The sequence below is a fragment of the Hemibagrus wyckioides genome, linkage group LG14 (genome assembly GCF_019097595.1).
Source record: "Hemibagrus wyckioides isolate EC202008001 linkage group LG14, SWU_Hwy_1.0, whole genome shotgun sequence".
NCBI classification, from domain to species: domain Eukaryota; kingdom Metazoa; phylum Chordata; class Actinopteri; order Siluriformes; family Bagridae; genus Hemibagrus; species Hemibagrus wyckioides.
In genome coordinates, this window is record NC_080723.1 from 15,959,370 (window position 1) to 15,974,226 (window position 14,857).

A 14,857-nucleotide genomic window follows, 5' to 3' on the forward strand; every position below is an offset into this window, starting at 1 on the left:
AGACGGATTTCGACCACAAAGCAAAGACACAATCAAGCAAGAATAAAAAACCCTGATAGCTGGGGCACTAAAAAGGAGGGAAATAAAGTATAATAAAACAAACAGAATGAGTCAGCAAATATAATAAAAGAAGACCTTTTCTGGAGTCAAAATCAAGATTGATTACTAACAACCGTAAAATTTCACAGTAATATACAGCATTTTCTTTTTTTCTATATACCACAATCACCTTTAACAATCACCATCCATCCATCATTTTTGAATGCAACATAAAGGTAAATAACATCATACTAAGAAATTAAAATAACTTTTGTGAGATATTACGCAATATCACACAAGAGGGAATGCAGTTATATCAGCACCCTGAGATCTGGTCATAGGTAATCAGGATGTGTATTCAGCAGAGTTCTAGAACAAAGTCGTGGTTTTAAATGTTAGATTTCATGGAAGGTTTATGGAATTAGCTAAGCAGAGTCTGGTCACATTATAACATCACTACCTTAAGCTACTGGACAGTTTAGCTAAGCTAGTAGCTTCACTCCCCAGCACTGACATCAATTAAGCATCTGGCAGTATAAAAGAATGCATTTTCAGATATTAGTTATTTACCATTATTTTTTTTTCTAAACATGTTAATCGACTGCAATTTATTGCACATTGCTGCCTTTAAATAACTGTTCCCTTCCTTAGAAATGTCACTTTTGCCTTATTCTCTTTTGTTGTTTCAGCTGTGCATTTTTAATACAGCAGAGCTGATCATTTTAGCTCTTAATTGTCGAACACAGAAATTGCCCTGTTAACAGTATGTCTGCAGCTCAGTGTACTTTTAAATGTGTGGTAAGTGGTGGTACAGTACCCTAGTTAGAAAATGCTGTCTATATGCATACATTGTGTTACACCTCATATTCTACTATAAAATACTGTAGTACATTTTACAGCAAATTGTTCAAATAAATTACAGTTGTAAAAGTACTGACAGCTGTAGTCAAGAGCATTTTACTGTAAACCTAATATTTTACAGTAATGTATGGTAATACATTTTGCAGCAATTACCTATTGAAATGAATTATGGTAGTGCTACTGTAAATATACAGTAAAATACTGGCAATCAAAGCTGCCAGTATTTTACTGTAATTATTTTTAGGATATTTTTTTAGAATGCAAATACCAAGAAAGATTTCACAACCGCAAATATTTGTTACAAATGCTGATTAGAATACTTACTACATCTGGTGTCGCTATAATTAATTTAAAAAGCTTAAATGTTTTAATGAGTCCATAACAAAAAAATATTTTGTATATTTTATCAGGTCTACACTAAACAATGTCTTACCTCTCTAGATGTTCTCCTCCTGTGATCTTGTACCACTAGAGTATTTCCACTACTGCCAGGAACTATAGTAGAACCGATACTCATCCTGGAACCAACTAATGTGTACCGTTTATCTCCGGATCTGTACTGGATGCTGTGACATAGTGTCCCATCATAAGCTGTATCTTGTAAATACTTGGAAAGGTTGTCTGTAGATTTGGAGCATTGCATTACTATTAACACAATGATACTGATGATAAAAAGCACTGAAACTGAACCCAGAGTGATAATTAAATAAAATGCAATATTATTATCCCCCTCCTCTTTGACTGCATTTTTGACATTGGAAGCTGCAAAAGGTTCTTTGGGCTCCACAAGCCTAATAATCACAGTTGCAGTGGCCGAAAGTGAAATATTTCCATTGTCTTTGACCAATATGACAAGTTTGTGTTCAGCCTCATCTGTTTCGGTGAATGAGCGAAGGGTCCTTATCTGTCCTGTGTAGCGATCCAAACCAAAGAGACTATGGTCACTCACTTCTTGTAGTGAAAATAATAACCAGCCGTTGTATCCGATATCTGCGTCATAGGCTCTCACTTTAGTTACCAAATGTCCTGCATTGCCATTGCGGGGAATCTCCTCCACACCTTCAGCAGAACCGTTACCGCTGACTGGATATAAGATCACTGGAACATTATCATTTTGATCCAGAATAAACACATTTACTGTTACATTACTGCTCAATGATGGATTTCCAGAATCTGTAGCAACAACATGAAAGTGGAATGCTTTAACTGCTTCAAAGTCAAAGCTTTTCAGTGTGTATATCTCTCCATTTTCAGGGTTTATGTTTAGAAAGGATGTATACTTGTTTTGATCAGTAGTGTCCCTCAGAATTTGATAGGAAATCATGGCATTTTCATCTAAATCACGGTCACTAGCAGATACAGAGAACATGGATGTGCCCGGTACATTATTTTCAGTAATATAGAAGATGTATGGGTTGAGAGAAAATTCTGGACTATTATCATTTACATCAGATAGTTGAACAGTGATAGATTTAAATGATGATAATACTGGCTGACCTGCATCTTGTGCTACTAATGTAATGTCATACTGTAATATTTTCTCCCTGTCAAGTAATGATGCAGTTGTCAATGAATAAATGTTATGCTGTGAGGTCTGCATTAACTTGAAAGGTATTTCTTCAAGTACAGAACAGGACACTTTTCCATTTAAACCAGAATCTAAATCACTCACACTAATTAACGCAACTGTAGTACCCAACTTCGTATCCTCTGGTACTGTGCTCGAAAATGACGTCACTTCAATTTCCGGCGCGTTATCATTTACGTCAACAATTTGTATTAGTATACTTTTATCGGCTGTCAGTGGTGCAATTGCTTTATCCGATGCTTGAATATCAATTTCATAGTGGTCTTTTTCCTCAAAATCGATTTGTCCTTTTACAACTATTTCGCCTGTGACTGGATCCAGATCAAAAAGTTTGCGCAAGTCACTGTCTACATCGTGGCCAAAAATGAAAAACACTTCACCATTTACACCATCATCTGTGTCAGTTGCATTTACCTGCACAACCGTTGTACCTATGGGCACGTTTTCGCTAAGCTTCAAGGAATACGAGTCTTTAGTAAAAACCGGAATGTTGTCATTTATATCTAATACATCTATAGTTATCTCCAAAGACCCCGATTTTGGCGGTTTTCCGCCGTCCAACGCTGTGAGGAGGAGTTTAAGACTAGGACTAGTTTCCCTGTCTAACGATTTTTGTAAAATTAGAAACGGGATCTTTCGATCCGATCCTCTGTCTTTAACCTCGACTCGAAAATGTTCATTCTGACTGATTTTATACATTTGTACAGAATTCATCCCGCTATCTGGATCGCGTGCTGCTTGTATCTGAAAGCGTGAACCAGACACAGCGTTTTCGGAGATTTCCAAACGCTTTTCTATCTCAGGAAACATCGGAGCATGATCGTTTATGTCCACAACCTCAACCACTACATAATGAATCTCTAAAGGATTTTCAAGGGCGATTTTTATATTAATCAAGCATGCGCTAATTCTCTCGCATACCTCCTCCCTGTCTATTTTCCCTGTAGTATACAAAACGCCATCATCCTGATTTAGATGGAACAGAGATTCTCCTGTAGCTGATACGACACGAAATCCTCGCTCCTTTAGACTTCTGTGATCAAGACCCAAATCCTTTGCGATATTTCCTACCATGGCGCCGTTTTCCTGCTCTTCTAGTATGGAATATTTTATCTGCGCCAGTGCTACTCTCCAAAATAGCAGCGGTAGTGCAAAAAGTATAAGGTACACTCGCCATGATGCTGATCCTCTTTGTTCCATTTTCAAAGAAAATTAGTGCAGTGTCCGACCACGCTAACAGACACAGTCCACTGAGGGTGAAGCCATATTATTGCTCTTAAATAAATCTGGATGAACCAAGTAGTAATCAGATATGGATAGAGTGAAAACAATCCTCACAGACCGTGAGGCGCGGCATACTATAAAATTTTTACCAACGGTGAGGCGGTACAAACAGCCAGCTAAGGAGCCAAATCTGTGAGGTGCATTCATTTAGATTACACTGACCCCGTGCGATTCCATAGTTCACTGCAAGAAAACAATGTAACCAATTAAATCTTCAACATTATCGGTGTTCCCTTTGTTTGGAAATTGAGAAGCAATTCAATTAACTGCTTAGATCTAGGATCTATTTAAATAGTAAAAGTTTCAGAAATTATGTGATTTAGTAAAAGAACGTTTCAGCAAGTATTCTGGGAAGTGTCATTCAATACGCGTCCCGTGTTCATGAGTCCCTGAGTTCCTGAGAAGGACAGAGAAACAGAGATTTTCTACAATGCCGTTATTAAAGTTTCCACCAAAATAAGAAAAGACATCATGTAAAAATAAGTATAAGTATGCTATCCTGTATCTAGCTCATAGTCAAGAATAATTTTGTGCCATATCTTTACGCACAAACTCACGCATGTTACAGTGAGAAAGTATGCCTACATTCGCCATAGTAAAGTAATCGTTATAAATGAATTTGCTTTTATACTTTATTACATCTTACCTCACCAGACGTTCTCCTCCTGCAATCTTGTATTACAAGAGTATTTGCATTACTGCCTGGAACTATAGTGGAACCGATACTCGTTCTTGGTCCAACTAACATGTAGCGTTTATCTCCGGATCTGTACTGGATGCTGTGACACAGTGTCCCATCGTAATTTGTGTCTTGTAAATATTTGGAGGAATAGTCTGTAGATTTGGAGCACTGCATTACAATCAAAACGATGATACTTATGATGAAAAGAAATGAAACCGATCCCAAGGTAATGATCAAATAAAATGTAACGTTATTTTCTTTTTCTTCTTTCACTGCATTTTTTTCATCGGACGCAGCAAAAGCCTCTTTGGGTTCAACAAGTTTGATGTTTACGGTCGCTGTTGCTGAAAGTGAAATGTTTCCATTATCTTTGACCAGTATGACCAGTTTATGTTCAGCCTCATCTGTTTCGGTTAATAAACGAAGAGTCCTTATCTGTCCTGTATAGCGATCTAAACCAAAGAGACTGTGGTCACTCACTTCCTGCAGTGAAAATAATAACCAGCCGTTGTATCCTATATCCGCGTCATAGGCTCTCACTTTAGTTACCAAGTGTCCTGCGTTGACATTGCGGGGAATCTCCTCCACACCTTCAGCAGATCCGTTAGCGCTGACTGGATATAAGATCACTGGAACATTGTCGTTCTGATCCAGAATAAACACATTCACTGTGACGTTACTGCTTAGTGACGGAGTTCCAGAGTCTGTAGCGAGCACGTGGAAATTGAAGGTTTTTACACTTTCAAAGTCGAACGATTTTAACGCGTAAATACACCCATTTTCTGGATTTATATTCATAAACATTCGTTTATTATCGTCGCCACTTTCTTTCATTACTTCATAGAGGACTACAGCGTTTTCATTTGTGTCTCTGTCAGAAGCCGTAACACAAAACAACGGCATGCCCGGGATATTATTTTCTGTAACATAAAATGTGTAAGGAGATAGAGAAAACTCTGGACTATTATCGTTTATATCTGATACCAAGATGGTTAAATGTTTCACTGATGATAAAGACGGTTCTCCTGAATCTTTGGCAACTAATTCAATGTCATATTCGTACTGCTTCTCTCTGTCAATTAATGATGTAGTAACTAATGAATAAATATTGTCCTGTGAAGATGGCATTAATTTAAATGGTATATCTTCGGGAACTGAACAGAAAACCTTCCCGTTAATTCCAGAGTCTAAATCAGTCACGCTTATCAAAGCAACTGTAGTGCCAGGTCTGGAGTCTTCTGAAACATAGCTTGAAAGTGATGTCAACTCAATTTCCGGCGCATTGTCATTGACATCAACTATTTTTATAATCACACTCTTATCTGTTGTCAGTGGTACAGTACCTTTGTCTGATGCTGTTATGTCAATTTCATATATACTCGCTGCTTCAAAATCAATGTGTGCTTTCACAGCAATTTCTCCAGTGATCGAATCTATATCAAACATTTTGCGCAATTTGCCGTGAACACTGCTAGAAAATGCATAAACAACTTCTCCATTTGGGCCGTCATCTAAATCCGTGGCATTTACTCGTATGACAGTGGTACCTATAGGGGCGTTTTCATTTAGCTGGACAGAATAAACATCCATGGTAAAAACGGGCATGTTATCATTTACGTCCAATACACGAACTGCTATGTCCATTGTTCCCGATTTGATGGGTCTTCCACCGTCGACAGCAGTTAATAACATTTTCATGCTTTGCATGACCTCTCTGTCTATGGGCTTCTGTAAGACAAGAACGGGAATTTTACCACCTTCTCCACGATCTTTGACTTCCAGTCGAAAATGATCGTTTTGGCTGAGTTTATACGTTTGAATAGAATTTGATCCGCTGTCAGGGTCGTGGGCCGGTTGAAGCTGAAAACGCGTTCCAGATAACGTCGACTCCCATATCTCTAAAAGTGTTTCTTTTTCAGTAAAAACAGGAGCATGATCATTTACATCTATAATTTCTACAGTGACATAATGAATCTCCAGTGGATTTTCCATAGCGATTTTGAGATTGATTGTGCACAATGTGCTTTTCTCGCACAACGTCTCTCTGTCTAAGTTTCCACTAACATACAATGCTCCGTCATTCTGATTTACCTTAAACAGTGACTCTCCTGAGGATGACACGATGCGAAATCCTCTCTCTCTTAAGTTTCTTGCATCAGTTCCCAAATCCTTTGCAATATTTCCGATCACGGTGCCATCATTCTGCTCTTCAGAAACAGAATACCGTATCTGTGCCCATACCGCTCTTCCAAACAACAACGATACAGCCATGAAGGCAAGTCTTACATGTACCATTCGCCATGAATCTCCTCTCCTTTGTTCCATTTTGAGCGGTTACAATACGTTCGCTTAAAAACCACAACAAATGAATGCTAATTAATCCTAAATATGACCATAATATTATCTATACCGGATTACAAAGTGCCTTAAGACATGTTCTTACTTCATTCCGTGTTACATTTAGCAAATATACGAGGGCGGGCAGAACAGCCTTTTTATTTTTACGTCATGAAAATTCTTCTAGTTCTATAGTGACACCTCGCGAATTAAACTTTTATTGCAATGCAAGTGTACAAATCACATGAAATGTTAAGTCTTTTAGCCGTTCAGCAGATGATTTCTTTGTACTGGATATGATTGTGCAAAATTCACAGCAAAATATCACCTCCACCTATCCACCTAAAATATCTCCACCTATCCCTATCGTCTACATCCTCAACACTTGCACCCACTAGCTTCATAACCTCGTTTATTACATCCATATACCTCCTCTTTGGCCTTCCCCTTTGCCTCCTGCCTGACAGCTCCATGTCCAACATTCGCCTACCAATATACTCATTAGAGAGTAAAGAATAGCAGCAAAATTGTCACGCCTAACACTAGTACCTTGGACAGCTACGAGTGTCTGGTGGCACTATTCTGTCAGCGGTCCCATAATGGCATGTTTTCTGGCAACTGATTCTGCCACAACAGATCTTGACCAGGTCATTCATGAGAAGAGTCTGAGTTCTTTAACAGGAATTGAGTGGAATTTGGTGGGGGGAACTATGACAGGCATAAATACATTCACACATGGGTTTCATAAATACGTAGATAAACACAAAAAAAATATTTTTAGACATGCCCACGGTAGGTCGAATGAGAATTGCAAAAATAGGTTAGATTTTTTCTCTTTTCTTGGCGTTTGGTGCACTTTCTTCTGGTGTAAATAGGATGACTGATTGACTACATTGCATGCACTGTAGACCCATACTATAATGAACCGTTATTGAGTAAAATTAAAAGTAAAATTAGCTAGTTGTTTGTTTGGTTGTTTGTATCATTGTTTGCACATCATTTGGAATAAACCCTAGGTAAATCCTTCTTACCTCACCAGATGTTCCCCTCCTCCGATCTGGTATCACAAGAGTATTCCCATTACTGCCTGGAACTAGAGTAGAACCAATACTCGTCCTTGGTCCAACTAACATGTAGCGTTTATCTCCGGATCTGTACTGGATGCTGTGACACAGTGTCCCATCGTAATTTGTTTCTTGTAAATACTTGGAGGAATAGTCTGTAGATTTGGAGCACTGCATTACAGTTAGCACAATAATACTGATAATAAGAAGAAATGAAACCGATCCTAAAGTAATAATCAAATAAAACGTAACGTTATTGTCTTCTACGTCTTTTACTGAGTTTTTAACATCAAAAGATGCAAAGGCTTCTTTGGGCTCCACAAGTTTTATGATCACAGTCGCTGTTGCTGAAAGTGAAATGTTTCCATTGTCTTTTACCAGTATGACCAGTTTATGTTCAGCCTCATCTGTTTCTGTGAATGAGCGAAGAGTCCTTATCTGTCCTGTATAGCGGTCCAAACTGAACAGACTGTGGTCACTCACTTCCTGCAATGAAAACAATAACCAGCCGTTGTATCCTATATCCGCGTCAAAGGCTCTTACTTTAGTCACCAAATGTCCTGCATTGACATTGCGGGGAATCTCCTCCACACCTTCAGCAGAACCGTTAGCACTGACTGGATATAAGATCACTGGAACATTGTCGTTCTGATCCAGAATGAACACGTTCACTGTGACGTTGCTGCTTAGCGATGGAGTTCCAGAATCTGTAGCGAGCACGTGGAACTGGAACGTTTTTACTGTCTCAAAATCGAAACTTTTTAATGCGTATATCTCACCATTTTCGGAATTCACATTGATGAACGATGTGTACTTGTTCTCTTTCAGATTATCTCTCCATATTTGATAGTTGACAGCTGCATTTTCACCCGAGTCTCGATCGAAAGCAAATACGGAAAATAAAGATGTTCCTGGAGTATTGTTTTCCATTACATAAAAAGTGTATGGAGAATTAATAAACTCTGGACTATTATCATTTACATCTAATACTTGTACAGTTATAGTCTTCATCGATGACAATGGCGGGTTCCCTGCGTCTTTTGCAGTTAATGTAATATCATATTGAGATGTCATTTCCCTATCCAGTGCTAACGATGTAACTAAGGAGTAAACATTATCATGTGAGGATGAAATAAGCTTGAAAGGCATGTCTTCAGTTACTGAACAAGAAACTTTTCCGTTGACCCCAGAGTCAGAATCAGATACACTTATCAAAGCAATTGTAGTCCCAGACCTAGAATCTTCCGGAATAACACTTGAAAATGATGTCACTTCTATCTCAGGCGCATTGTCATTTACATCTACAATCTTTATCGTCACTGTTTTGTCTGAAGTCATTGGTGCAAGTCCTTTGTCGGATGCTTGAATATCAATCTCATATTTGTCTTTGACTTCAAAATCTAAAATTCCCTTCACAATGATTTCGCCAGTGATCGGAGATATTTCGAAAAGTTCGCGTAATTTATTGTTTACATTATTACCTATTGAATAAACAATCTCACCATTTGAACCGTCATCCAAATCGGTGGCGTTCAACTGTATTACTGTTGTACCTATAGGCGCGTTTTCATGCAGCATTACAGTATAGGAATCTTCAGTAAAAACAGGCGCGTTGTCATTTATATCGAGCACATTTATAGTTATTTCCGTTGTTCCGGATTTTGATGGTTTCCCGCCATCTACAGCAGTTAATAATAACTTTACGTTTTGTGCAGATTCTCTGTCTAACTGTTTTTGTAATATCAGAATAGGAGTTTTACCGTCTTCATCACGATCTTTAACTTCGAATCGGAAATGATCGTTCTGACTGAGTTTATACGTTTGAATAGAATTTGATCCGCTGTCAGGGTCGCGAGCTGGCTGAAGCTGAAAACGCATTCCGGGTAACGCTGACTCCCATATGTCTAACAGCGTTTCCTTTTCAGTAAAAACAGGAGCATGATCATTTACATCTATAATTTCTACAGTCACATAATGAATCTCCAGTGGATTCTCCATGGCGATTTTGAGATTGATCGTGCACGATATGCTTTTCTCGCACACAGTCTCTCTGTCTAAGTTTCCACTAACATACAATGCCCCGTCATTCTGATTTACCTTAAACCTTGACTCCCCCGAGGAGGACACAATGCGAAATCCTCTCTCTCTTAAGCTTCTCGCGTCAATTCCTAAATCCTTTGCAATATTTCCAACGAGGGTACCGTCTTTCTGCTCTTCAGAAACAGAATATTTTATCTGTGCCAATACCACTCTTGTAAACAGCAAAAATACAGCTAGAAAAGCAAGCCGTACATGTACTCTTCGCCATGTAGCTCCTCTCCTTTGTTCCATTTTGAGCGGTTACAACACTTCCACAGACGATTTACCACAAATAACTGCGTGTTAATCGAAGATTTGACCATAATATCTCAATTAACAGACTGACGTACTATAAAATTAAGCATAGTCTCTATTCCGTCTGATATTTTGCAAATATAGGAGGATACTGAATGGGCGGTCACAACAACCGTCTTATATATACATCATCAACCTTCCTCTAGTTGTATGCTGACACCTCGCGAATTGAAAGTATAATGCATTGGGCATTTTTAGAAGTAAGAAATTGCCATTAAAGCATTTTAAATGTTCAGCCATTGTCGTTTGCAGTTTGAAAGGAATATATAGAACAAAACCTGAAATAACTAACTAAAATAACTAATTATTAACGAACAAAATAATGAAGGTAAGCAAACAAACAGCGGAACAAACAAGGGAAAACATGTATGACAGTAAATAATAATTTTACGTTAAATTTAAAATCAACACCTGATTAATGCCAGTACCACGGTCAGCAACTAGTGGCCATTGGCATTCTTCTGTTGTCGTTCTTGACTGAGTCATTTAATATATGATGATTAAATTTAACCCCCTAAACGTTATGTCAATATTTTTCTCGCCTAAATCATGTTTAAATTTTTGTATATCCTAAGTGAGAAAGTTGATAAAAGCAAATGTAAATAATTTACAAACATTCCACGCGATCCTCCTCTTAATGACGTGATTGCTTTGGCCTGAAAGCCAAGCTAATTCAGAATGTTAACTCAGCGGACGAAATCCGCTTGCCGATCGCTCTGCTCACTGCTGGTCGCTGTTTCTATGTCTAACATCGATTTATTTATGGTGAATTTAAGGTCTTCTGCCACGCCCTTACTGCGGTCTTTGTGTTGTATAATTTGGGAAAATGTTAAATAACATGAGTACATGAAAACGGAATAAAGATCAAACATTATTAATAGGTTATTCAATGAATAATAAAATAAACCAAGATTCACAAAAAAATAAAAAATAAATTGATTATAAATAAATAAATAAAATTAGGGGCACAAAAATATGTAAATCACAAACGAAATCGCTAACAAATGCCATTTTTTGTGGAATAGGCTGAACTAAAAGTTATATATCACGCGTATTCCACCTTCATTTCTGCAACAATCAGTTTGCAAGAAAACGGCCAAGTTCATGCCCTACTAGTATAAAAGGAGAAGTGACATATACTTTACAAGCGTACGCACTAGAAACTAAATAATTGCCTTTGTAAATAAGTCCTCCTTACCTCACCAGATGTTCTCCTCCTGCGATTTGGTAACACAAGAGTATTTCCATTACTGCCAGAAACTAGAGTAGAGCCGATACTCGTTCTGGGTCCAACTAACATGTAGCGTTTATCGCCAGATCTGTACTGGATGCTGTGACACAGTGTCCCGTCGTAATTTGTTTCTTGTAAATACTTAGAGGAATAGTCTGTAGATTTGGAGCACTGCATTACAATGAGCATAATGATACTGATGATAAAAAGAAACGAAACCGAACCCAAAGTAATGATCAAGTAAAATGTAACGTTATTTCCTCCGTCTTCTTTTACTGAGTTTTTAACATCAGAGGCTGCAAAAGCCTCTTTAGGCTCAACAAGTTTGATAATCAGTGTCGCTGTTGCTGAAAGTGAAATGTTTCCATTGTCTTTGACCAGTATGACCAGTTTATGTTCAGCCTCATCTGTTTCTGTGAATGAGCGAAGAGTCCTTATCTGTCCTGTATAGCGGTCCAAACCAAAGAGACTGTGGTCACTCACTTCCTGCAGTGAAAACAATAACCAGCCGTTGTATCCTATATCCGCGTCATAGGCTCTCACTTTAGTCACCAAATGTCCTGCGTTGACATTGCGGGGAATCTCCTCAACACCCTCGGCAGAACCGTTACCGCTGACTGGATATAAGATCACTGGAACATTGTCGTTCTGATCCAGAATGAACACGTTCACTGTGACATTGCTGCTTAGTGGCGGAGTTCCAGAATCTGTAGCGAGCAAGTGGAACTGGAACGTCTTTACTGTCTCAAAGTCAAAATATTTTAGCGCGTATATGTCGCCATTTTCAGAATTCACATTGATGAACGATGTGTACTTGTTCTCTTTGAGATTATCTCTCCATATTTGATAGTTGACAGCTGCATTTTCACCCGAGTCTCGATCGAAAGCAAATACAGAAAACAAAGATGTTCCTGGAGCATTGTTTTCCAGTACATAAAACGTGTATGGGGAATTGATAAACTCTGGACTATTATCATTTACATCTAATACTTGTACTGTTATAGACTTCATCGATGACAGTGGCGGGTTCCCTGCGTCTTTTGCAGTTAATGTAATATCGTATTGAGATGCCATTTCCCTATCCAATATTGACGATGTAACTAAAGAATAAATATTATCATGTGTGGACGAAATAAGCTTGAAAGGCATGTCTTCAGTTACTGAACAAGAAACTTTCCCGTTGACCCCAGAGTCAGAATCAGATACACTTATCAAAGCAATTGTAGTCCCAGATCTGGAATCTTCCGGAATGGCACTTGAAAATGATGTCACTTCTATCTCTGGCGCATTGTCATTTACATCTACAATCTTTATGGTCACTGTCTTGTCTGACAGCATTGGTACGAGTCCTTTGTCGGATGCTTGAACATCAATCTCATATTTGTCTTTGACCTCAAAATCTAAAACTCCCTTCACAATTATTTCGCCGGTGATCGGAGATATTTCAAAAAGTTCTTGTAATTTATTGTTTACATTATTACTTATCGAATAAACAATTTCGCCATTTGAGCCGTCATCCAAATCAGTGGCGTTTAATTGTATTACTGTTGTACCTATAGGCGCGTTTTCATGCAGCATTACAGTATAGGTATCTTCAGTGAAAACAGGTGCGTTATCATTGATATCCAGCACATTTATGATTATTTCCATTGTTCCAGATTTTGGTGGTTTTCCGCCATCTACAGCAGTTAATGATAATTTTATGATCTGTGCAGCTTCTCTGTCTAACGGCTTTTGTAATATCAGAATAGGAATTTTACCGTCTTCATCCCGGTGTTTGACTTCTAATCGAAAATGGTCGTTGTGACTCAGTTTATAACTCTGAATAGAATTGCTGCCACTATCAGGGTCGTGAGCGGCTTGGAGCTGGAATCGTGTGCCCGGTAAGGCTGATTCTCCTATATCCAAATGTTTTGTTTTTTGAGTGAAATTCGGAGCATTGTCGTTTATGTCCAAAATATGTACTGATACGTAGTGAATCTCCGGTGGATTTTCAAGAACAATTTTCAGATTTTCCAAACAAGCGCTGTTTCCCGCGCAGACCTCCTCTCTGTCTATTTTCCCGTTCACATAAAGCCCTCCGTCATCCTGATTTACCCTGAAAAGCGACGCTGCCGAGCCTGATACAATGCGTAATCCTCGCTCCTTTAGGATTCTGTGGTCGATACCTAAATCCTTTGCAATATTTCCAACGAGGGTACCGTCATTCTGTTCTTCAGAAATTGACCATTGTATCTGAGCCCAAATCGTTCTCTCAAACCACAGCAAAATTGCCACAAAGAAGAATCTTGCGTGTGGTTTCCGCCATATAGCAAGTCCCTTTTGTTCCATTTTTCAGCGATCAAAACAGCGATCTACAAAAACAGTAAGGCTAATCCATGCATATTAATTTTGCTTATACAACACTGTTGATGTCAGCATAGTTAAGTAAAGAATAAAAAATAACGTGTATAGAAAGGTTAGCGTTCAAGCAGTTGACTGAACGTAGAGCAGAAGTGAAGGGGTGGGGTGTATGTTTGACGTCAGGAAGCATTAGTGGTTTTGTACTGACACCTCCAGGCTGCAAGTGAGCTCGATGTGCACAACCACATCCAAAGGAGACTAAACAAAGTAAATCTGTCAACAATTCTCATCATCTTTAAAACTTCACAGTGGAGAGGATACTGCTAAGTTCAGCAGCATTTCTGGTCAACAAGCTATCAAGAGATGTTTGAGGAACCTAGAGTAAAATCTCAGACCCTACACATACCAACATTACCTTGTTTCACCTAATGCTTCCAAAGCATTCAGGTATGCACCATCACCTTTATGAATGGTAAATATCATCAGGCCACCAAGACAACAGCAACACAGACTAAACAGTAAATGTCTCAAACTGTCATATGTAATGCATGTGAATTTTACACTACTTTACAGTAACTTGTACATTAATATCCAGCTATATAGACCCACAATTCAGAGTTGAGTTACATATGCCTAGTGAGTGTATACCAAAATTCTTGAATATAACATGTGCAAGGAGCTGAAAAAAATGGTTGAGTAAACGTATGGATGGATGGATGGATGTATGGATGAATGTAGATGGATGGATGGAAGGAAGGAAGGAAGGAAGGAAGGAGGGAGGGAGGGAGGGGGTTGAGGAAGGAAGGAAGGAAGGAAGGAAAAAAAATCAAGTAAAATAGAAAAAGAGATAAAATTGAATCAGAATTGAGAATAGAAAATAATGTAGACCTCAACTCTAATGGTGTATATAAAAGTGTTGGTTGTGTTTGCCAACAGGAAGTCTAGTCCTTCTTGTTTCTAATTTGTATAGCTCTAATACCCTGAAAATACATTGCAAAAGAAAGGAAGCTGTTGAAGAAAAATCATGTCAGACA

General features: G+C 38.4%; 4 protein-coding genes across 6 annotated transcripts in view; all 4 read right to left on the reverse strand.

The window, feature by feature from the left end:
• The window catches only part of LOC131364713 (protocadherin alpha-C2-like), a 116,541-nt gene that overhangs the window by 87,489 nt on the left and 14,195 nt on the right, over positions 1-14,857 (reverse strand). The window contains exons 1-2 of one of the 3 annotated variants that reach the window (XM_058407997.1): positions 4,419-6,947; positions 4,039-4,169 (exon numbers count right to left, since the gene is read on the reverse strand). The exons of 1 other annotated variant lie outside the window; for it this stretch is intronic. In XM_058407997.1, the coding sequence (XP_058263980.1) occupies positions 4,152-4,169; positions 4,419-6,779 (2,379 nt within the window). In that variant the 5' untranslated portion in view covers positions 6,780-6,947 and the 3' untranslated portion in view covers positions 4,039-4,151. Of the gene's footprint in view, positions 1-4,038; positions 4,170-4,418; positions 6,948-14,857 lie in introns of those variants that run through there. One more of the 3 variants, XM_058407991.1, reaches the window with a different exon arrangement.
• Positions 1,298-3,699, reverse strand: LOC131364719 (protocadherin alpha-3-like). The gene has a single exon (XM_058408002.1). It carries the CDS (start codon positions 3,686-3,688, stop codon positions 1,313-1,315), a length of 2,376 nt encoding a protein of 791 aa, XP_058263985.1. The 5' UTR covers positions 3,689-3,699; the 3' UTR covers positions 1,298-1,312.
• Positions 7,745-10,541, reverse strand: LOC131364712 (protocadherin alpha-8-like). The gene has a single exon (XM_058407983.1). The coding sequence runs from the start codon at positions 10,184-10,186 to the stop codon at positions 7,745-7,747; it is 2,442 nt and encodes an 813-aa protein (XP_058263966.1). The 5' UTR covers positions 10,187-10,541.
• Positions 11,406-14,129, reverse strand: LOC131365078 (protocadherin alpha-3-like). The gene has a single exon (XM_058408688.1). The coding sequence runs from the start codon at positions 13,809-13,811 to the stop codon at positions 11,406-11,408; it is 2,406 nt and encodes an 801-aa protein (XP_058264671.1). The 5' UTR covers positions 13,812-14,129.

Excerpts from the sequence above, each read along its gene's own strand:
- LOC131364712 (XM_058407983.1), bottom strand. The coding sequence starts at position 10,186 with ATGGAACAAAGGAGAGGAGCTACATGGCGAAGAGTACATGTACGGCTT.
- LOC131365078 (XM_058408688.1), bottom strand. The coding sequence starts at position 13,811 with ATGGAACAAAAGGGACTTGCTATATGGCGGAAACCACACGCAAGATTC.
- LOC131364719 (XM_058408002.1), bottom strand. The coding sequence starts at position 3,688 with ATGGAACAAAGAGGATCAGCATCATGGCGAGTGTACCTTATACTTTTT.